We start from the raw sequence: 23848 nt of genomic DNA, 5'->3' as shown, positions 1-23848 counted from the left end.
TTCCTCACAAAACGTGCTGAGCTGCTGACAGTGCTCTTTTTTTTTAGCAAGTACTGATCTTAGAGAGTAAAACTTGAGTCTTTAGTGTGTCTTCCCATACCTGTTTAATACCAATGAGAGTAATCTTGTGTTTCACCAAAACTACAAGTGTTTAGTTCCCAGCATCCTGGATAATTGGTGGTTCCTCTGAAAAGACTTGGACAACTGCTATAGGAAAACGCCTCTAAAGAAGTTCCCTGTGAAATCAGAGGTGAAGTTGTTAAGCCCAGACAATAACTCTTAGATCAAAGTAGCCAGCAGAAGGGGCCATAGAGGAATAGGATATCCTTTAAGATTCACTATGTTGTGTGAGGTGTTGCCCCTTTCTTTCTGTAATCAGATTTCGTGAAGAAAGCAAAGCTATTCTTTCCTGATATAATTGAATCAGAGCCCTCAGCTGGATGATCAGCAGGAAAAGTACCTGCCTTCCTTGCTTTAGATTTGGTGATAGACCCCAGTTTTTGATAGGAGTTGGTTAATCCATAATCCAAGCGTGTGCCCACAGCAACACCTGCCACGCAGGTGAGCTTTTAATCTTGTTAATATACAAATATAGTATAGATTTTTGCATTAACCTCACACACATACACACCCAATAGTAAATGCTACGAGGAGGAAAATTTAATAAAATGAGATTATAAATGTCTAATGTACTTTTTGTTGGGCAATAAAGTTGCCCACATGTTGTAATTGAGGTCTGAAGTTAACTTGCTTGCTGAGGCCTCTCTAGGGTAGATTACACAGACTAAGAAAGCATGTGAAAAAATGTTTTTCATGCTCTGCTTTTCTTCCTGTTTTGTCCACTAGCCTTTCCTCCTTAGCTCTGTCTTGGGTTGGTGCCCACTGTAATATCTACTGCCATCAAACTCAGCACTTAAAAATTAGGCACATGTTTGAAACATCTGCTTGTTTGAGACCCTCCACAGTGACTATTAACTTTTGCCTCTGACGTTTTCCAAAGCCCTTGGTTCTCTTCTCATCTCCTGAGTGACCCTGACGCAGTCCTCTGGAGATCTGTAAAGCAGCATCCTCTACTTCTGAATAGCCTAGACATTGGAAAGTGAGGTATGAGGAAAGTTTGGGTTCAGGCTTAAATATTCTAAGGCTCAAATACATTGTATAGGTGTACATTGTGGAATGTAGGTCTGAGTCACCTCATACGCAGTTCTGCACCAAGTTTTCATGCGTGTCATTTCTGATCTGCACAGAGAGGTGTTACCTGGCTTTTCACCAGACACTCATGAACAGGTGTTTGGGGAGGACCACATCTAGTTCATTAAAGGAGGAAGAGCTGAATTAAATCCCAATCCCACACAGATAAAATGGTGGTTTGGGTTAAAAGGTTTGTGACCCATCAATGTATGTCTGAATCCCACTGAGAGGAAGGCAATTCCATTGTGTAAAGGAATTTTGAAAGATTTGTCCCAACTATGTTACATGACAGCTACATTTTCTGTGGCCACCAGCGGGTTGATGTGGTGACAAACTTGCCAGAAAGCAGAACTAATGTTTTAGGGACCACTGTGCTGTATCATTTTACAGAACAAACTGTTGATAGAATATTTGTGAGGATCTAGCTCTGTTATTTCATTGCTACAATTAATTTCTCCTCCAGCAAATTTACACTGGTTTGTGTCCTTAGGAGGGGCTATGGAGGGGTGTTATGGTGCTCCTTGACACTGCTTTTCCATAACTTTTGGTAATGCCTCCACTGTTATATTATATGGCTGAGGGAAATACTGCAGCCATCAAAACATGGAAACATAAATCTGTCTTGTACCTTGTGGTGGTGTTCAGGCTCAAGTAGAGTATGTGTAAAATATTGCCATTTGAATTTGCTCCCTGCAGAGCTGGGCTGACCAGTGGGATTAATGGGATGGAGCCCCCTGTCCAGCAAGGGCTGCTTTGCTTTTTATGCTTTAGGTCATTGTATAGGGTTGCTATCACAGTCTTTCTAACTGTGCAATATCATCTTGGCTGGTTAATTGTGATGTGGAATTGAATACTCCTGTGCAAGGTAGTGGTAGGTCAGATGAAGCGCTCTCAAAATAATTTTGGAATAAGTTTTAAAAAACTAGATTATCTGACCTATCACAGAAGGGACAGAATCTGCTCTGTAGGCTCCTTGGGGCAGAAATCCTCTCTCTGGAAATTGAGATAGATGAAGACAAGGAGCACTTTCCAGGGAAGAAACTGAGCCAAAATGACTTTAAGCACAAAAACTTATCTCAGGATTGGGGATTGAACCCCATTTGCCACTCCATTACCTCTAGTAGACCTTTCTCCTCAGTAAATTTGACCTAAATTTGTAATTTTGGTTCTTGTCAAATACATCTTAAATTGCTACTGTGTTGATGGATTTTTTTTCCCAGCAGTTCTCCCATCTTTTTTGTACAGACTGGTTGGTGTTTCATCACAGCTGCGATCCCCTTTGTGATCTGTTGACAAAGAAGGAAGTTGTGCAGGATTCATCTGCAGAGCTTCCCAGTCACAGACCGGTGTTACATGGGAGCAACAAATGGGAGGTCAGGAGTTTTCTTTTCAGGTAGTGCAAAATCATTTTGAGATGCCAACAACTGAAAATTCCCAAAGAAGAGATAAAGATTATCTTTATTTTATTTTTTAAAAAGTTTTTTAATGTCCTATTTTTTTTCCTTTTTTTTTTTTTTTTTTGGACGTGGGAGGCTTTTTAAAAACTCTCTAGCTGTGTTTTTAGCCAGCAGAGGGAGTTCAAGCCCCCATTTTACACTGACCGTGCAAGCTGGGCTGTGTGGTCAGCACTTCTGGATGCACTTAATGGAACATTCTCAGCATAGTTAAGTGCTGGGGCCTGAATCAAGGGGGTTGGAATACAATCGGGTTTTGTTTTTTAATGGCAAAACATAAAAAGGTATCTTTTGAGGCAGTGAATTATCAGTAATACACATCTGTTTGTACCAAAATGTTTGTATCTGTAACACTTCTGCACAGTGCTTGGAGTATGAAAATGTAAGAGTATGAAAGTGGCACTTCTTATAAAGTGCCAAGTCTAGTTTTGTTGTCTCACAGTTAAATACCATTAACCACTAATGAGTCTCAGGACAATCTGTGATCTTTGAGAACCCCAGAGAGCAGCAGCGGACAGAATGTTTTGGAAATAATGTCTAGCTTTTAATGCAGTGATCACATTTTCTTGTAGATGGTTATTGGGAAAGAAGTTAATTCTTCCTTCCTGTAGGTTTTTAGTGTATTACTCTACAACATGTATGTTCTGGTGAGAGGAACATCCTTGTGTGCCAAAACAAGAATAGTAATGAAATAGGTGAAAATAAATCAAAGACTGCTGGGCTTCCTTTAAACCTGTAATTGTGGTTCCTCTGTGACAATAAACTCTCAACTGAGCAGTCAGGGTCTTTTATACTAGCTCAAGCTGATAACTGAAAATGTAAACCACATTTGAAAGTATACTCTGGGCTGACAAATGTTAAATAATACTAATTTGAGCAGATGCACATGTTGCTGCCGTGGAACTCTGGGCAGATTCTTCAGAACTGAACAGCTTGTTCTTGATTGATAAAAATTACTTGGCTAGTTTCTTGGATTCCCTTAAACTGGCACTCTACAAATGTCTATTTTTACTGCAAGGAAAGCTGAAGTGTTCAAACTTCTGAGGACTTAGTTCTAGGTGGGGGGAACCTCAAGACCCACGTTACAGCATTTCCCCTTTTCCACTTAAACCTGACGGGCTCCCACTTGTGTTTATACAGCATTGCAAACTAAATTTAGATGTAGTAGTAAGGACTAAAACAAGTTGTGCTTTGTCAGGAGGGCACAGAAAGGAGCTGAGCAGTGGAAACAGCGAGGGGGATCGGTGTGTCTGGCATTGACACAATGCTGCGAAATCAACGCTTTGATGGCCTATAAAGCATAATAACAGCTGGGTGAAAGGTTTGCTGTGCTTAGCTGGCATTATCTCTTGTGCAAAGGAAAGTACATTGTAAACCAGTAAAAATTAACTGCCGCAGCACAATGATGGTTTTGTGACTGGGAATTCAGATAAAGTTTTGCCGCTGTTGGCGGAATGATGAAAAGGACTGGGGCCATTTGCATACAGGTGAAGAGAGGCGGAGATGTCCCGTGTTCTCCAGAGGCCAAGCCACCACAGGTATGCAAAGTGCTTCAGCTTTAAGTGCTGCCTTTAATTTAACCTGATTTTTTTTTTTTTAACCTGGTTGTAGAGTAGGAGAAAAGGGTCTTGGGAAATGGACAATCCCAGGAAACGTCATTGGGTGGCAGCAGAGCATTTACCACTTGCCATGGCATCCCAGCAAAATAAAGCCAGAAAGAACTGAAGTTCTGCATGTTTGTGATATAGGTGACTGCAGATGAGATCTCAGAATCGTACTTGTGGTGAGACAGCCGTTTGTGTTTGAGACACAAGATTTCTCTCCAAAAGCGTATTTGCATGTGAGTATGTGTCTGTGTATATATGTAAAAATACATATTTATACATAAACCTGCATGTACATGTAAACATAAAAGCTATGTCTCTGCAGGTGAGGTTTGCTCTGTGATAGTGAGGAGCTTTAATGTGATTACTGCAGCTATTCCTGACAGACCAAGCTTGTTCCCAAGAGATACATCTTGGTGCTGGTGTGAATAAAGCCATGTTAAAGTTCTAAATTAATTTTTCTACTGGGAAGAATCAAGTGGGTCTGTGAATGTGGCCAGAAGAAGTGATTGATAGTTTTTATTAGTAATTTTTGGTTTTCTGTAGTAAAAGTATGACAAGCAAGACAGTATTTGTTATCCTTTTAGGAAGAAGTTCATCTCTCCATATTTATTCTACAGTGTGAGTATTTAGGCTTTTTGGATAATGTGGATGGTGCTTGAAGCACTTCAAAAATCTATCCTAATTTTGGAACTAGGAGCTAAGTGTGTTTTGGGTGTGTTCATTTCAGTGAAGAGATAAAACATTTGTTTTTATTTGTTTTTTGTTCTCCTTTAGCACCTCACCATGTAGCTAACACAAAGGAATGTGTCATGGCTGTAAGGAGAACACAAACTGCAGCAGGCATACATAGGAACGTGCCTGTTTCCTTTATGGAGTTATATCTTTGTTTGCTAGCTTTTTTAAAATAGTGAGTTGCTGGCTATTGTAAGGAAATCTCTTACCTTCTAACTGCCCATTCTGCTGTCACCACCATGGAAATGCCATCAATCTCCTACTTTATGGGCAGTGTCACTGCAAATGTGGAAACTCGGTGACTGGAAGGAATTTCACATCTTTCTCTTGCTACTTTGCCTGGGAATAAGGAAGTTAAAACTGTCTCCATGGACTTCCTGCAGGCATCAGGGATGGGCTGGCTTTGGGAATTGCTTGTCCCTGAAATAGGGAGGGACCTCTGTGGTTCACTGCTCCTAATGAGCACCGAATGTCAGGTACCAGTCCTTACAGTCTGGCCTGAAGATCTTGCCTTAGTAATGCTGAGGTTTTTCTGAACTACACTGATTTCTGTTTGGTTCAAGCCCAAGGCTCACAGCCCATAGAAACAAGAACAAGCTCTGAACAAGAGCTGCCCTGTTTCCAAGCTCTCACTGAGCTCAGGATTCAGTGCTTGCTTCTGTATCTCCAAAAGTTATGATCTTGCACCAGTAAGAGGCAGCATTTTCTGGATCCCAGCTCCCTAGGAGCCCTAAACCCTTGTTCACTGGTGGCATATGGCCTCTTCAAGGAATAAAGGCTTTTGGCTCCTGCAGAGTTTAATAAAGCCTATTTTTGTACCATGCATGAGTACTGTTGGGAACTCTCTGAAGAAAGGTATCTCTAAAATTATATTGCTATTTTGTTTGCACAGATTATTGCAAGAGATTCTCAGCTTTTAGTAACTAAGACGTCCCTTGTCCTGAAAAGCTTGGAAAATTAGGTAAGAATCAATGTGAGAAAAGAAACCTGTTCAGTCATAGGAAGGCTCTTTGTATTTGGACCGGATGTCATGAGGTTATTACATTAGATCATCCTTGTTCTATCTGCAGTGATTTAATTACAGTGAATCCAGTTTGTTCCTGAATTTTTCTCTTATTAGTTTAAGTAAATCCCTTGTTAATTGTTGCACCCACACAGCTCTGGGGTTATTTTTATTTGCCTATACATGGGTGAAATGTCCCCTTATGCAGTGTTTTGTTATTTGCTTCCATGCTTTGTGTACCTTTTGCAGAACATTCAGGTGTTGGACTGGAAATGACAGGAACTGTGGTACTGAAGGTCAAATGTACAAACTCTTAGGATACCCCACTTTGGCACTAATGTCTAACCTAGGAATGCAGTAATCCGTGAGAATGTGACGGTAGAAACAACATCTGAGCTTTTTATCTGAAGAGAATTTATTAGAGGCCACTTTGGGATTATGGTGATAGAAAATGTACCAATGGGAGTGTTCTCATTTTTTCATTTGGAGTATATGTAGCAAAATTTTCTTATTTTCTTTTGGACAAAGACACTGCTTGAGAAAAGAAGCTGATACTGGAAAAACTTCTTTTGTTAGAGAAATACATTATACCTGTTCTAATACTGAGGTTTCATGTTGTTTTCAAGATTCTATGCTGCTTCTGTCTCTTTGAGGAGTCAGCTGTCTAAATCTCAGCTTTATAACCCTTAGTTAATTAATAGTTCTTTGGAACACACTGCCTCTGGCTTTCATTTTCTTCACATTCAAGGGTTTGCCAACCTGATTGCAGAAAAATCATGGTGCCTATTGTCCTGTGTCTATTTTGCATGCTGACAATGGGAAAACTTGCTTTTTCTCACATGTTTGCAATAACATCCTCATCTTCTCTAGGGGTTACTTCAAGAGGATAACCAGCATTTCCTCCCAGTTCAGCTTCCCCATGTCAAAGATATTTGATCATTTCCAGGGGCTGGGGGAGAAGGGCAGTTTGCCGGCTGATAATTCCATGTGTACCTGTTTCAAAGGATGTATCTTAGGGCAAATCTCCAAGAGACATGAAACCATCATGTTAACAAAACAACATGAGGATCTGTAAGGTCAGCACTGACTGCAGAGCCCTTACAGCCTCTGTAAGTGACTGCAACCAAAGGCCATTCCTGCTAGTAATGCTAGCAGGAATTTCTGGAGGTTCCTTTGGATCTGCTGTGGATTCAGCAAAAGTGCATCCAAACCTCACATGTTTAAAAGGCTGAATTTTGGGCTCAATGACTTGCCCATTTTAACAAAAGTTCGTTTTAGCTAGAAAGCTTTCAGTTAGGAAAGACCCTACCCAAATTCTTGAGCAAACGAAGAAGGAAGAAGGTACTTGTGAAGGAGGGCACCTGAAGTCATCAAAGCATTCATGCATTTTTGGGGCACTTTGTTACAAATCAGGGGTTTACACCTCTTTTCTAGTGTACCACAGACCTCTGGAATTTCATGTAGCCCTATATAAAAGGAAATGCTTATGTATTATTCATAAAGTTGTGCTTCAATCATTTTGTCTGTTTTGTTTCCCTCAATTCACCTGCAGAGGGCTGAAAGATTGATCACCTACTTCATTTAGCTTGAATTCACAGCTGAAGTACTCAAACTGTGCTGTTCCTGCCAGGGTTTGTCACTCTGTGCTATCTGAATTCATGTTATGGGCTGCAAACCTTGCTGGTCCATCATCTCCAGAGCTGAGTAGTGCTCACAGCAAAATTGTCAGATGTCCCTTCCCAAGGAAGTGTGGCATTTTGAAGCACTGTTGTTTTACTGCAGAGCTGCCAAGTGGGTGCCTTTCTGGAATGTGCAGTTTTAAGCTTTTTAGATCTGCCTGATGGTTTCAGGTCTGTATGAGGGATGATGATTAGATAAGGTGGCTGTAATGGCCCATCTTGATCTGAAACTGATGTCTCTTTCCACAGAAGCCTAGGCTGACTGCTTGGTACACATTCAGGAAAGTTCTCCCACTCTCCTCGTTGCATGCCCTACTGAGTTGGGTTGAAAATAGAACTTTGCATTCTGAGAATGTAGCCAAAGGTAGAAACCTGAGCTTCATGGAAAGAAAATAGATCCTTTTGGCATGTCAGAATGGGTTAGTTCTTGCAATAAAATAACCCCATGCTTTCCCTGCAACGAGAAGGCTGGGATTCTGAGTTCCCACTTCCTTAGGAGTGGTAGAAATTCAGCTCCTACTCTGCAGAATTTGTGGTTAAATTGCCTTTTATCTGTTCTGCAGCAGAGTGAATTATTTCTTCATTCTGACTCCACTTAAAGGTCTGAAAGATTTCTCCTGGTTTCAGTGGCCTTTGGTCAGGCCTGGGATGTGTTATGAAAACAACAGGGACTGTCACTGTGGCTTTCTTTGACCCTAAAGCAAACTTTCAGGTGACACCAAGCTCAGTGTGGTGACACACCTGAGGAATGGGATGCTATCCAGAGGGACCTGGAGAAGCTTGAGGAGTGGGTCCTTGGGGATCTCATGAGGTTTAACAAGACCAAGTGCTGGTGCTGCACCTGGGTCAGGTTAGCCCTTGGTATCAATCCTGGCTGAGGATGAACAGATCCAGAGTAGCCCTGCTGGGAAGGATTTGGGGGTGCTGGTGGGTGACAGGCTGGACATGAGCTGGGAATGTGCAAGTGCAGCCCAGAAAGCCACCCATGTCCTGGGCTGCATCCAAAGCCCTGTGGGCAGCAGTAGAGGGAGGGGATCCTGCTCCTCTACTCTGGTGAGCTCCCACCTGCAGTGCTGCATCCAGCTCTGCAGCCCCAGCACAGGAAGGACATGGAGCTGTTGGAGTGAGTCCAGAAGTGGGACACCAAGGTAATGCAGCACCTCTCCTGTGAGGGAAGGCTGAGAGAATTGGGATTGTTCAGCCTGGAGAAGAAAAGGCTTGGGGATGACCTAACTGTGGCCTCCAGCACCTGAACAGAGCCTACAAGAAAGATGGAGAGAGACTTTTTACAAGAGCATGGAGTGACAGGACAAGGGGGAACGGATTCAGACTGAGAGTGGATTTAGATTAGATATTAAAAAGAATTCTTTACTGTTGAGTGGTGAGGCCCTGGCACAGGCTGCCCAGAGAAGCTGTGTCTGCCCCATCCCTGGAAGTGTCCAAGGCCAGGTTGGATGGGGCTCTGAGCAACCTGGGATAGTGAAAGGTGTCCCTGCTCAGAGCAGGGAGCTTGACATGAGATGATCTTTAAGGTGCCTTCCAACCCAAACTCTTCTAGGATTCTATGATGAACACAGATTGGCAACATACCTGTAGCCTAACCTTCTGGATTTTCCAAGAGCTTTGCCACTAAGAAAATGAAGTACATGGTTGCTGTCAAATTATCAGTAAAAAAAATATTTAGATGCTAAACGTGTTCAGAAGCAATTTTTAAAATGTTTTTATGGGTGTCTGCCTGAGTATTTTGAAATTTTTCTATATCCAATTATGGTCTTTCATAGGAAAATTTTTGCAATTTGAATGTTTTTCTAATTGTATTCAGGCAGCTCAATGAAGAGAAAGGAGTAATTGTGAACAGGTGGAATTTACTCCTAAGTACCCTGAAAAGATAAATGATCAACACCCAAAAATAAGATTTCCACCATGATTTAATATTTCAGAGATGCCTAGAATAAATGTGATTCCATTTCATGCTACAGAAATTGTTTAAAAGAAATATTTTTCAAAAGAACTGGTGATTTAGGTTCTATAATGTTTGGCATGTTTGTTATGTGCTTTCTCGGGTTCCTTTTGCAAAGATGGATAAGTATGATTGATATCACTCTGGAGAGCATTTACCTAGGACAAAGGCAGTCTCTTTTTATTCTCAATTTCTTTCGGTAGTGCTTTGAGGCTGGTTAAGTTCCAGCCTGTGGTGTATGAGTACACAGAACAGTAAATAATCCCTGTCATAAAGAAACTTTAACCTAAAAAGGCAGCATGAGGAGAGGGACATACAGAGAAGACAAAATAACATTAATTCCAGTGTTTTGTTTTCCTGTCAAGATAAGGTGTGTTCTGGGGGAAACTAAGGGGATTGATGGAGGAAAGAAGCTGAACCTTCACAGGAGGTAAAGGATGTTGGAAGGAAGCTGAGGTAAAAGACTGAGAAAGGAGGGGAGAAAGGTGGCTCTAAACTGGATGGACAGTGATGAGTCAGAGCCTCTGGATGAGCTCTGACTCGGGAACGATTTTCTTCCTGTTGAGGAGCATAGGGTGTTTTACACATTTGTGTAAAACATACGTGTTCATGCGTGCTTAGGAGCAGACATCTGCATGAGCTTCACTAGTGGTTACTCAGGAAGAGCACTTATTTGAGTATTTAGCAACGTTCTTTTCACTAGGTTTTGATGCAAAGGTTATAAAGCCCATTTAGGTTTTTCTCTGTTCCATGGAGCACAGCAACAACTTTGGATTCTCATATCCCCAAATCCTTTTTAAAGCCGTTTGCATTTTGTGTCTCTCTTCAGACACGAGCTGTTTCCTGCACAAGGTTCACCATTCAGAAATAAATTTGAGGTGTGAGGGTTCTTGTTTTCAGTATATCAGGTGTTACAGTCTAGCCTCAAAATTTCAATTAATCTCCTCCTCATTTGTTGATAGGGAAAAAGAACAGGTAAGTTGGGAGCTGCCTTGATTTTTAAAACCCAAAGCACACAAAGGCCTATTCTCTTTGCAGTAGCATCTCTGCTGAAGTGATCGGAAAAAAAGTGAGGGGTGAAACACTAGATTTCTTTTTTTTTTTGGCTGCCGATTGGAGATAGGTTTTGAAATGGTTTTGGTTTTTTTTTTTCATTTAGCCAGGAAAGTTGATTATTGTTAATAATGCTACCTCTAATGTTTCATTGTAATCTTATTTTAAGGAAATGTTTGAGCAATAAGCATTTTTCCCACAGCAATGAAACAATGTACCTTTCCCTGCCAAAGATCACATTCACATATATCCTCCTCATTCCTGTAGCTGGAAGGTGAAGCTTGGAATTTTTCCAGTAGCCCGGCTGCCAATTTGCCATCATTGATCATTATCAGGAGTCATTTGGCTGAGGTGTCTCAGGTATAGCAAAGCATGTTCTTGCTGTGTGTGATGCATTTATTACCTCTGTCAGGTCTTGGAGTCCTGCTGGGACTGGTTTTCAGGTTTTTTTGCACTCCATACCTGTCTGTAGTTTGCTAAGAGGTGGCTCCTATGGAATAATTATATCATAGTGCAGTGATTGGTTAGGGGGGTGTGTCTGATGAAGCACAAAGAGTTTGCTGGCACCCACACTATAAACAGACCTAATTCAGTCCCCTGGCACTCAATGGAAGTTCAGCTATTGAGCTCAATGAGAGGAGGCACCTCTCCAGTGCTCTTTTGATTTCATGTTCAGCTCTGTGCCCCCAAAATGTTGCAATGTCTGTTAAGAAAGTTATGAGATCGTGTCATTCACATGCATTTGGTATAGTCCTCAGTTAAGCAGAAAGAAGAAAAAAAAGGGGAGGGAGGTAGGTGAGGGCGGAAGAAAGAAAAGCCTATCAGCAGCTCTTGCTTTGGTTGCAAAGAAATCAGATTTTTGTCATGGGAAGGTGCCTCACAGTATTTACTGCCTTAGGGTTTATCAGGGAGTGACACTGAAAGAACTCATCACATCGAGATCGTACGCAAAATGCTGTAAATGCTTTGCATGCTGATTTATTTCTAAACCCCAAATTTTGTCCCAAATGAGATGAAATTTATTTTCTGTGACAACTAGGCACTTAGCATCATGCTTTGCATCAATGCCTTGTTTTAGCAGCGTAGCTATTAAGCTGAGGTACAAAAAACAGAAGGAATTTTAAAAATTAAATTGACCTTAGTACTTTATGATCCATTTAGTGATGCTTGTTGCATTTTGAGTTTTTCAATTCTGTGTTATTGGCGTTACATATGCCATATGAGAATTTGTGTAAATCTCATTTTTATTGAAAGTAAAATAAAAACTGGAAATTTTTCTGGTAGCCTAAGGTTTTATAACAGCTTGTTTGTTCAAAGTCTAAACTCAGAGACAGGTTTGTCTAATAGCCTCAGAACACTACTAATAAATGCTGGAGAACTTGTCAATGCTCAAACAAGCTTGAAGATATTTGAATTATTTGCCAGGCTTGGCCTTCACACTGGGGGAGTTTGGGCTAGAATGTATGTCCTAGATGGCTGATTGGTTAGTACTGGGTGTCAGACAGCTATTCTTAGTGTTTGTAGTTGTCCATACTTCTTTGACATTTTCATAATCGATTAATCATTTATTAACCCTTTATAAACCATTTATAAACGTACCCTGAATAAAAAAGTGTGACCATTCAGGATTTTTTTCCTCAAGTTTAATATTAAAGGCGAGTCCAAGGCCCAGATGGGCACAGGGAGGCTTTAGGGAGCTGATGTAGTTTATATTTTGGACAGTCAGCTGAGGAACCACGCGGAACTAAAATTAGTAAAGTGTGGGCAGTGAAGAAAGTTCACACGGTGTAATATGCTGTGGGCAGTATTAATGTTGATTTACCCAGTCTGTTAATGGCATGGTCTGTCCAGACCTTTGGAACATTCCTCAGCTCCTTATTTAATGTAGGAGGAATCATTTCTGGAATTAGCATATAAATTGTCCAGAGTCAGCAGCCCTTTAAAGCAGTGTTCTACCCTTGTGTCACGGCACAGTAACTGTTCTAAAAAAATAAAGTTCCCAGTCAGGCACATTCTCATGAAGAAGCTCTTGACTTTACGTTGCATGCTGAAAAAGTGCATAAACCTGAGAAAGTTCATTAAGATTAAAGGGGGGAAATGGTCAGGATTTGATTTGGGTAAGTTGTATTTATTTAGTCACGTTAACAGGGGGAAGTGCATTATGATAAGGAAACACCTGGCAAGGTCTGTCCATGTAGGTTTACGTGTATGTATTGAAACTGGAGGCTTTTCTGACCTTGACATCAATTTTTTTTTCCTTTCCTTGCTCTTCCACATGGCTTGTATACAAGCCATGCTGTAGGGTGCCCTCATTCCAGGGCTCACTCTGACTGGCCCTCGTGTGAGAACAAGTCTGCTCCTGGTACCTGGCGCTGGGATGCTGCCAAAACAAGGTGCCAGGAACCTGATGGAGGCGAACCCTCCTCCCTGGCTGTTGTTCTTTGGTTGCGTCTTCTAAAATCCTGTACTTACTCCTTTCCACTTTAGTTGCCAAGAGTAACATGCAGTGCTGTCTTCTAGGTTATCATTTTCCAGGGGAGATGATAAAATATTCAGCTTGGGAATTCCTGCAGGAGTCGGGAACTTGCTTTTTAGAAAGAGTAGATGTGTAGCCAGAGATGAAAAATAAATGTCAATATGGTGTGAAAGGTTTATTTGGCATGGATCTGAGATGACCACACTGAGCAGTGAAGCCAATAAAATCTTTGTACTAGGAAATCATGTGTTCTGAACATGCCATGTACTTTACAGAAGAACTATTCCAGGAATGTTGCTTGAGAGTTTTATATGTTTATTTGGTACTTATTTTTTGTCTCCCTTGCTCCAAAAGCCAGGTGCTTTAATCACAATGAAATCCACTGCCCAGGTCATGGAGAAAAAGAAATGGAAAATAATGCAATTACAGCAAGTCCTAAAAATGATCTAAAATAACATTTTTATATGCAACTGAATAATAATTTTAAGTTGGGGTATTTCCTTACCTCCCCAGGGTTAACTAATGAATTTCTTACTGAAAATGCCATATTAAAAAGCTTTTTCCATTCCAGAAAGGTTTGGCTTATGACCAGGAAAGCCTCCAAGATGCTGGATCTTAAATTTGCCATGGTCCCAGTGTCCATCCTACATGTTGCCCTAGTGTTCTGAAGAAAACATGTGTATCAGAGGAGGGGGAGAGATAAGATTTTTTCCTGATTGAATAATGAAGAACTGTTCAAGAAGGTAAAAAAAACCCCAACAAAACAACAAAAATCAGCTCCCTCAAAGCAATTAAAAAACATTTTATTTAAAAAAAGCAAAGCTCACGTGGCTAAACACAGGAGTACTGATAGATGCATACTACGTGCAGCAAGCAGGGTTTGTGTTGTGTGCTAGAACAGGGAGGCCCTGGCTGGTGTCTGTGGGCCCTGAGCTTGAAAGAAACCAAAAGCCACGGTACAAGGTGACAGGCAGAGGGGTATGGCTTGAGGGGGAACACGGGAGTCGTGGCTTGTGTTTGGATGTTCCAGCTGGGGTGGGATGGGCACGCTGAGCCTTCCCTCCAAAGCGAGCGATAGCAGCTATTTTGTGATGTGAGCTTAGCAACCCAAGGCTTGCGTGTATTTCACAGGCTTCAGGGTGTCTGACCCAAAGATAACCGTGCTCAAAGGTGTCAGAATGTACCAGAAGAACCAGTGCAGGCTCGTGGGTGTAGTGCTTTGGGACAGGCAGGGATTTGGGGAGGTGCCCTGCAACATCTCAACACACTTCTCTGCCGTCCCGGGGAGCTGCCTCTGCCAAGCTTGGGGTGGTGGTTGTGCTTTTGACAGGTAACTCTGAGGGACCAGTCTTAGGATTATTTCAATAAATTTGTGACCAAGTCAGCCCCAATCCTGTGACACAAAACCGTGGTGTTTGTGGGGCACAGAGTCGCATTCTTATGGTCTGCATTAGTTTGAGTGGTCCCCAGTGGAAAAAGTGCTTTGAATTTTCTTATCTATGCTCCTCCAATATTCTGTAGCTTGTGATAAAAGATGTATGCTTGTTTTTATGTTTTCCTTTTAAAATATTTCTGCTTCAGTGGCACTTTAAATATTTGAAGGCTTTCCCCCTCCCTTATTACTCAATTTAATTGGAATTATGGTGCCTATCAAAAAGTATTACTGCAAGGTGACCTGGAAATAATAATTTCCTTTCATCTATACCAAACATTTGTAGATCATTAAAATGTCACAAATAAAAGGAGTCTTATTCACAAAGAAATGGTTTTATATGAGCACAGTAAAATATGAGATTTCATTATATACAAAAATGTTTTGTATTCCTGGTTCACAGAGGAAACCTCCAACACATGTGGAATGCATGGCAGGATGTAGGACCCTCCAAGGGCTGTATACAGATATGTGAAGGGGAAGAGGAGGGGGAGAGGGGAGGGGAAAAAAAAAAAAGGCACAGTGGTTCTGAGGAAACGACCCCTTTCAGTAACAAATGGAGCATGTGCTCTGGGTCTCTGGGAGGATTTGTGCAGGGATCTTGCTCTGCATGTGCGCGCATTCCTCTGAATCAGACAGGTGTTAAAGTGAAATGGTGCCCAGAGGACGCAGCACCCTCCCATGCTATCAGCAGCCTGACCACATGACGAATCTGAAGCCAGCCAAGCACAACTGCTGAGGGCTTTGCCAAGGGGTTTAGATGCCAAATGCTGAGAGAGAGTATCCTTGCCAGCTTGGCACCTTTAGGCCATGTGGCTGCTGCTGGCATGGAGTTGTCGTTGTAATGTGCTGGGAAGAATGGAACCAGAAACTGTCTTAATAGTTCTGTGTGAATGAAGCTCTCTTATTATTGTGAATATAAAATATTAATTGCCTTACAAATGTGTTTGAGAGGCTGTGCATGGCTTTGGCACCTGTCCAGGCTGGCAGTGGTGAAATCAGAGGATTGCCTCCTGGCAGCCAAATTTATTTATCCCCCCGCCCCTCCCCAGCATCACACTGGAAATAAGAGTGGAGCTATTTGAAAACAATTGACATCTGGGGGAAGATGTTCATTGGCTCCTGGGATTTGGATCACTCCCTGAGCTGGTGCCTTAAGAGTGGATTTAACCAATGCTGTAATCTTCTGGCACCTGTTACAGTTTTTGGCAGTGGCACAGGACAGCTTTGATTGCGCTGGGACTGGAGTAGCGAACATATGTCTAATGCCCATCCCAGAAAGAATGACTTAGTGCCCTTAATGCCTTTCCTATTGTTTTCTTTTCCACTTTCTCTTCTCTTATTCATCAAGCTGCTGTTAGTAGTTATCATTACATGCAGGCAAGCACCCACCAGCATCTTCAAACAAACCAAGGATAACACAGGAGGGAAACAGGAACTGGGAGTTCTGTCTTCACAGAATCCAGCTGCTTTCTGCATTTGATTTTCAGTTGTTTGTCTGGCCCTGAATCTTTAGGAAGTGTGGTAAATTAAGGAGTCCAGGAAAAATGATACATGTGCCAGTGTCTGAGATGTAATCAGAAGAAGAGTATTTGTTTTTCTGAACATGTTAATTGAAATAACCAAGCATGTGTCTTCAGGAAGAGAATTCAGAGGACCCATTAAAGGAAGTCTCTGCCTCCATGTCTCTGTACTGATTGTGGATCTGTAAATGGCTGCCATCCAGCAAAGCTCTTAAGTGCATGCTTAGCTCTAGCACAGCTTGGCTAACTTTGTTGCTAACTTTGGCATGTGTGGGGCGTTCACATGCCTGGTGAGAGGCACATGCTAGTGTGCCCTTCTGCATAACTAACTCTTCCTTGTGTCCTACAGGCCTGAGGCCAGGAGTGTGGGTCCGGTGTCCTGCTCCCATAGAAGGTACTGAAGATGGCAGTAGGGTTGCACTTCATCTACAGCTCCGGGGTTTTCTTGCTTCTCATGAACGTCACTGAAATGCAGAGGTAGAAACTCCTGAAAACTGGTATGAAGCCTACCAGCACTGTGTGTAACTTTACCTTGCCTGGTGCCTGTGCAGAATTTAGTGGTGTTTGTTTAAAGCGACTCCAAGTAACCCATGCGAAGTTGTGGCAAAGACTGAGAGCACAGAGGAAAAACGTCATGCTCAGATATCAAATATTCAATTAAAATCTGTGCTGCTGCATCACAGTTGTGGGTGTTTGTACAGAGGTATAGCTCAAGGGGTGCATGTGTTAAAATTTATCATTGTGTTTGGTATTTTGTGAGAAGTCAGTCTTGAGAGCTGGGGTGATTGATTAGGTTTGGAGAGAAAGTCCTTGTATACTTATGGTGGTTCTTGGAATTAGATCATGGCTTATTTATCTACGAAGCCAACAGAAGACTGGGCTTCTTATCTACCCACAGATTTCAAATGATGGACACTGGTAAAGGCTCTTAAATTATAAACATGGATAATTTAATTAAATATAATCTAACCACTTGGATCTCATTAAGCACCTCTGTCAAAATACCTGATTTAGGAGAAAAAATATAAAGGGAAAGGAAAAATTCCATCAGTAACAAACAACTGTACCCATAAAGTCCCAACTCATACAGTAAAGTCCAAGCAAGCAAACTCGGTGAAAAATTCTTGTGCGTGCAGTTCAGAGTCCACTCAGATATCTTCCAGACTACCATCTGCATCAGAAATTTGCTGGACAAATAACTCTGATTCTCTCCAGTAGCTTCTTGGTATGCCTGAGGTGGAATTCCGAAAGAGGCAAGTTGTGTTTTGTTTTTACCTTCGCCAAAGCCTGTTTGAATTACAGGGATCATAGTGCATCTCTGGTTGTTGGAACCTGCACTCGTTTATTTTAAGAAAGTTAATTTCTTGGGGATCATAAAAAAAACAGATGGGAAGAAGCTATCCTGTTGTGGGAAAGTCCTTATCTGCTTCATTGAAATAATTGAAAATGGCTTTTTAAATAGTCTAAAGAAGTTCACTTATGGCTAAGACCCAAATTTGTTGGGGGAAAAAAAAAAAAACAAACCGAGTGTGAGAAATACTTTAAAGTATCTTTATCCAGCTTTTTGCCCCCGGAGGAGGAAGTGAGATATTTAGAAAGCAGCACATGTGACAGATGCTGCTCAAGATGCTCAGCACATTACTTAAAGATGCTCTGTGACCATCATGTCGCGAGCAATAAAAGAATGTGAATGGGATGGAAGTGGAACAGTCCACATTTACTGTAACCACATCTGTAGCCTCGCCACTCTCACATGATGGCCAGCAAATTCCTGCCAGTTCCTGGAGTATTCCTAAATGTATCTGGGCAGTGCAAAGCAGCACTGGACTGGGGAGCCCTCTGGTTACCTCCAAGTGAGCTGGCATGTCTGTAGCAGTTTGCCACACAGGGACAGCAGTGTTGGTGCCAGAAACAGTAAAGCTCTGTTACTGCCATACATAGTTAATTAGCTCGGGTGTCACAGCGAGCAAACACGGCTATATTGCTCCTGCTTCTGCAGCGAAGTTAATTGAGGCTGGCTTGGGGATCTTTGCCCCAATGTGCGGTGCAGACATACCCAGGAATGCACTCCTATTGTTGACTGAATACTGTATTTTCACATAAATGTGGCAGGAATATAATTGCAGGGTGGAAAGAGAAGGCCAATATACATTCACTTCACTTTAGAAACTAAATTAAACCTTTGACTTAACTCACTTCTATACCAGCTCCCTGCAGGCATTTCTACAGGCTTCATTAGAGCCAACCTAGAGGCCATGGAAAAGGTCTTACAAAAGACTAGCCAGGAAGCCAGTCACAGACCCAGATCCTGCTGCTACAGAACACAATCTGCCTCTTGGCACCTCGGGCTTGCAGCTGCCAGGCACTCTCCTTATGTGGTCACTGGTGTTGGCTCGGAGGCTGGAGCAGATAGATGAGGAGGGCTGAGGGGGAACACATTCATCACTGCCAGCAGCGAGTGGAGGCAGTGCCAAGTCACTATGTAACCAGGCACATGTGCCAATTTGCTCAGTAATTGGATTGCTATTTGAAAAATTAAAGTGGTGTCTAGAAAATTCTAACCTCTGCATTTATGAAGTATGAAGTTCGCGACTGAGAGGCTGAACAGGAAGAGTGGAGGGGATCAAGCAGAGGTGTTTAAGGAGAGCAAATGTAGGAAGTAATTTGATTACTTTCCAAAGTGGTACAGCAGCCTCAGAAGCAGCCTCTCTGTACCAGAGAGACAAAGAGCAAGACACAGTGCCGTGGAAAGCTGTGACATTACGGACAAGCTGTAACCCATTGCTGACTACAGAAAATCAGTGAGGACTTGTCAGCTGAAAGTGATTTGTATAAAGAAAACACCACTGGAAGGCAAGGCTTGATATACTTCTGCAACTAATTTTTTCCCTAAAAACAAAAAAGTTCTTAACGGGCACTATTTTGTATTTTCAGCGTTTTCTCAGAGCCTGTGAATTGTTGCTTCTGTCTACTGTATACATTGCTCTCAAGTACATTTGGTGAACAAATTCCATGTGCTAATATTAATCATAAATGATATTGAATTATCCAGCTACAGAGAGAATTTGTGATTCAGAAATATATTTCTGCCACAAATTATTTCTGCTCCCATGGCAGTCAAATTCAGACTTTGCTTTGACTCCAGTAGAAGCACAATTACATACAAAAATATAGTTACACAAGTAGTCCTTCAGGCATTTCATTATTCTTTGCAGTTGAGCTCACTGGCCACCCTTATTCAGCTTTGAGCATATGGGGATGATGGATTATAAATTGTTCCTAGGATAATATTTGTAGTTTAAAATATAGTCCAGTTGCTAGTAGATGTACAAAAGTGGTGCCTGTGTTCTTCATCACTCTTAAGCAGAAACTCAAGCTGGAAGCTGTGTATTTAAAATAATAAAAAATAAAAATCTATGGACTCATACTGAGGAAGAGCTATTTGGAACCTCTGTGAAATGTCTGATTATTTCTCATGCACTCAGGCCTGGTAGAATGAGGTTAACACATGTCAAAGCAAAGGCTAAGGAAATTTTGAGTCACATTTCTGCCCCTAGATGGAGTATTCTGCACACTGGGTTGGTTTTTGTATATATATTTTGGGAGAATGGAGCTGTGTTAGAAGGCTTGAAATGCCTCTTGTTCTGAATTCCCTTAACAGTGTATCAAGTGCTGCCCGTTGGGACTAGACTAACTGGGTCCCAGAGACCATTTAGAAGAGAAAAATCAAAATAAGGTTTGTTTGTATAATTGATTGGACACTATAAAGGCCACTGCACTTTCTTAGTGTCTCCTATTCGTTGGTGATAGATATGCGAGTTAAAATGCAAGAAGCCTATGCTTTACAAAGTGTCACTAATTACTATGAAACATCTGATATTTGCAGCTTGCAGTGCTGGATGTTTCTGTGATTTTCATAGTATTTCCTTCTATGAGTATGCAGTGAATGCTATGGTAACCTTAACTGCTTGTAAAACATTTTAATAGTGACCACTGTAATATAGTGGTTGTGTGCAAACAGCATGCACCACTGCTTCAGAGGTGTTTGGAACACTTTGTTTTGGTCACAATTGGAGTAAAATGTTGCCAGACTTCAAGAACTGAATCCTAAACTTGCCAAACAGGGAGCTGAAAGTAAGGTCTCCTGTTCTCCAGCTCCTGTCTTTGATCATCTCCGGAGTTTCATTGATACATTCCTGCCCAGCACTCACACGCTTAGTGAACCATGGCTCCAGAAAGCTTGGAGTTGCTTGGGAAAAGCGCTTGGCTGCAGGCACTGGATTTGGAGGGGGTGTGTGTCAGATTAGAAGCCAGCTTTTGAAAGACCTCGCTTGTTTTGTGTGTGTGAGTGAGAATTCAGCTGCAGGCTCTTAGCTCAGGTATGTTCTCATGTGGGCTTCTGGTTTAGCCCACTCTTAACAGGAGGGACCAGCTGTAAAGTTTGTCCCTGGACTGGGGGCTGAATTCCTGCAGAATCCGGGATTTTCGTTTGGACCTTTTCAGATATGATGTAAATGCCAGCAGCTTCCCAACAACTGTTTTTGAAGCTCAGAGCAGAATTTAGAGCAGACCCTTATGAGTTAGGGAATTGCACAAGACACCCCTTCTCAGAAGAGAAAGAAAAAGCCCAACAAAACCTAAGCCATCTGACTGGAGTCCTGAGAAATGCTTCCCAGCTTTCAAAGAAAGAAAGGGTCTTAATTCAGATTTGCCGGAATCGTCTAATTAGTCCCTTTAATGCCATGCACCTTATAGTCTGTGCCACCGGATTCGTCCTATAAATGAGACGATGGGCTAATTCATCTTGGCAGCAGTAAACAGACCTTGCGATTGTCCTCCGTACAAACACCGGCCTGATTTTAGGAAAACGCTTTGACCAAGCCTGTGTCCCTGCTCCCTCCCCCGCGACGCCCCCGCCTTTTTCTGAGTGCTGCCTGTGCTTCTTGCCCTCCTTCATCCCCACCACCCCAGCCCGGCCCGTCTCACACACAGTGACATACCTCACACATTTGCCACTGCTAACAACAACCTGTCAACTCTTTCTTTGCACCGTGCTAGGCGCCTTTTGTTTCTGCAGCCCAGCAAGCCTTGCAGCTGTTGTCCGAGGCCTGCTCCGACAGCCTGTGATCAGTCAGCTGCAAAATCCTCCCTGAACAACTCGGTATTCACAGCTCTAATCGGGCCAGCGGACTGTTTCCTCCTCTCTCGCAGTAAATCTTTATCACTTGCGCTCTGCTCGTCAGTTCGTGGCGCCAGCTCTTTGGGCTGCTCTATCCCTTTCCCATACTCTGCCGGGCTGTGTGCTCTGAATGCTAACTCCAGCCTTGTTTAGACTCGGTGCTGCCTCAGTGCTGCAATCCACATGTTAGGAAGGTCCGAATTCCAGCTCCCCCCACCTCCCGGCTTTTAAGCTGGATGTACATTAAGTTTGTATCGCTCCAAAGGTGAAGATATCAAAGGCTCCCTCCCTCCCTCTCTCCCTCCCTTCCCTCCCTTCGCTCGGCCTGTTTCATACTTTGTCCATATAAGTTAGTTGTGTGATTATCTTTCTGTTTCCTCCCAGCAGACTGCTGTGCTTCTGTTTAAGAGCCGTCTTTGGTGAGGAGATGAGGATGAGCCGCCCAGCCTGGGGAAGCTGGTGATGGCAAGGGAAAGCCTGGGGGGAACTGGCACAAACCTTAATTTGATCGCATGCCCAGGGCTATTAGCCCTCCTCCTAATGGTCCCCCCACAGAGGAGTCGGAAACACATTTCCCTCCATCCTGGCCCTGACTTGATGCCATCACAGTCTTTTAAAAGATTTACGTCAAGGATGTTGAATTGTGAAGCAGATTTCTAGAAAAAGAGAGGATCAAAGTTTGCTTCATTAGTATCCCAGCTGAGCTGAAGGAGAGTCCTTGGAGAGTTTAGGGTGGAGGTTTCTGTCAGCGTGGAGTTCCTGAGGATTTATACTGGTAGAGCTGAAAGCACAACTTTATCTGTGCCTGTTGCCTCTTAGGATACAGCGTGAAAACTCCTTCTGCCTCCTTTGGGAAAACGATGTGGGTTTTATTTCCCTGTGTTTGAGCCTGTAGACGGCAGTCTAGTTAAATCTCAGTTAAACAGCACGTTTTGCAAAGAGACTCAACTAGCTCTAAGGTAAAGCTTGCTGGAGACCACTTTTAAAAGATATAAATTATTCAGGAGGGGTATTTCTGTTTATAAGGAACCTGGGAAACTTTTTTGTGAGCATTGGCATGAGGGCCAAAAACTAATGAGTTTTAATCTTCCCTCTGAAACTGAGTCCATCTCTGGCACTAGAAAATCTGTTTCTCTTTCTTCATCAGCTTTCCCCACCTTTAAGTCTTTGTTTCAACTGTTCAAGGTGTGTGCATGTGCACGTGTGAGCAGGGGTGAAAATTAACCAAATACAGAAATTCCTTCAAGAGTACAGCATGAACTGGCTTTAAAAATACATTGTTTCTCTTAGTTTTATGAGGCAGCTGTAAAATAGATGCCCCTTGGAAAATCTGGGTTCATTTATATTCAGACTTTCTGTGCCTCAGTTTCTCATCAGTATAGTATTTGCTTGGTCGAAGATAAGCACGTGGATATGGGATTCTTACAATTTTGGCATTGATGGTCAGTTTGAGTCTGTAGGGAGATGCCATCCTGGTAGGGCTCTGTTGGCTCCCACTCGTGCTTCCAGGTGCGATGTGTTTTCTCTCTGTGTAAACAAACAGACCTGTAAACACCCTGTAGGCTTCATTTGGGAAAATGGCTCAGGTTTTGCTGGTGTGTGCCACCAAAGCGCCCTCCTCAGTGTGTTCTCTGGTGAAATGGAACGTGTGTGAACAGGATCTGAATATTGGCTCTTTTTCTGTAGGCTGTCCACAAGGGCAGCAGTAGAAATACTATCTTCAGTAGTATGGAATGCCCCTCGACTAAGCTGATTGTACCAGTTCATAGAATGGAATCATAAAGTAGATTGGAAGGGACCTTTGAAGGCCATTTTTTTCTGTCAGATAGGAAGCTACTGGACATAGTTATTTCGTGATACGATTGACTTCTATTTTATGAAACACTGGTGCTTCACCATGCTTGGGAGGAGCGGGATGGGCAATCCATCTGCTGTCCTCTGCACAAAAAGCAGTTGATTTTGAAGTGTTCCTGGAGAACTTGATATCCTTTAGACATCCTTGTATATCCTAATTTTTTATTTATTTGTTTACTTTTCAGAAAACTCATGGTAGCTAGAATTTACATATGACCTGATAAGGTGGAAGGAAATCTTTTGGCTTTAAACTACAACGGAAGATTCTAGGAGTCTGAATTGAAAGTGAGTGGAACAAGGAGAGAAGACTTCCTCAAAATTATTATTATATTTTTTAAAATGAAAGCAACTCAAAACACAGCACAGTATTTTGAGTCTCTTCATACAGAAGTAAGCAAGGCTGTGCACAGCTCGTCTCCACTTTCCATAGTAGGTTGCCACTGTCCACATGTCCTGGTTCTCCTCGTCTGCTGATGTTTGTGCCCTGAAGTGAGGGGTTTTGTGAAGGATGCAGCTGGTGCTCACCTTGGTGTGGTTGTAATTCTGTGGTGGTTGCTGATGTGGGCTTAGGATGGTTAATCGGGAAAATGTCTGGAAGTTGTGACGTGAAGTTTTTATCTGTTCTTTTCCTCAGAGCTTTGTAGAGCTTTTTTGTAAGGGAAGACTCACAGGAGGGAAGTTGCTGTTTTGCTGTTTTGAGAATCC

General features: G+C 42.3%; 1 protein-coding gene across 1 annotated transcript in view; it reads left to right on the top strand.

The window, feature by feature from the left end:
* Positions 1 to 19827, top strand: part of TPCN2 (two pore segment channel 2) — a 50332-nt gene extending 30505 nt beyond the window's left edge. Inside the window, exon 25 of the mRNA XM_042022437.1 lies at positions 16460 to 19827. Coding sequence (XP_041878371.1) covers positions 16460 to 16511 — 52 coding nt within the window. The 3' untranslated portion in view covers positions 16512 to 19827. The remainder of the gene's footprint in view (positions 1 to 16459) is intronic.
* The last annotated feature ends 4021 nt before the right edge of the window (positions 19828 to 23848 follow it).

The sequence above is a fragment of the Corvus kubaryi genome, unplaced genomic scaffold, assembly GCF_017639235.1.
Source record: "Corvus kubaryi isolate FWS band 111438036 unplaced genomic scaffold, C.kubaryi_AGA036_p1.0 37201, whole genome shotgun sequence".
In the NCBI taxonomy this organism is placed as follows: domain Eukaryota; kingdom Metazoa; phylum Chordata; class Aves; order Passeriformes; family Corvidae; genus Corvus; species Corvus kubaryi.
Note: the sequence above shows the minus strand (reverse complement) of the source record. Positions and strands in the feature narration are given on the sequence as shown.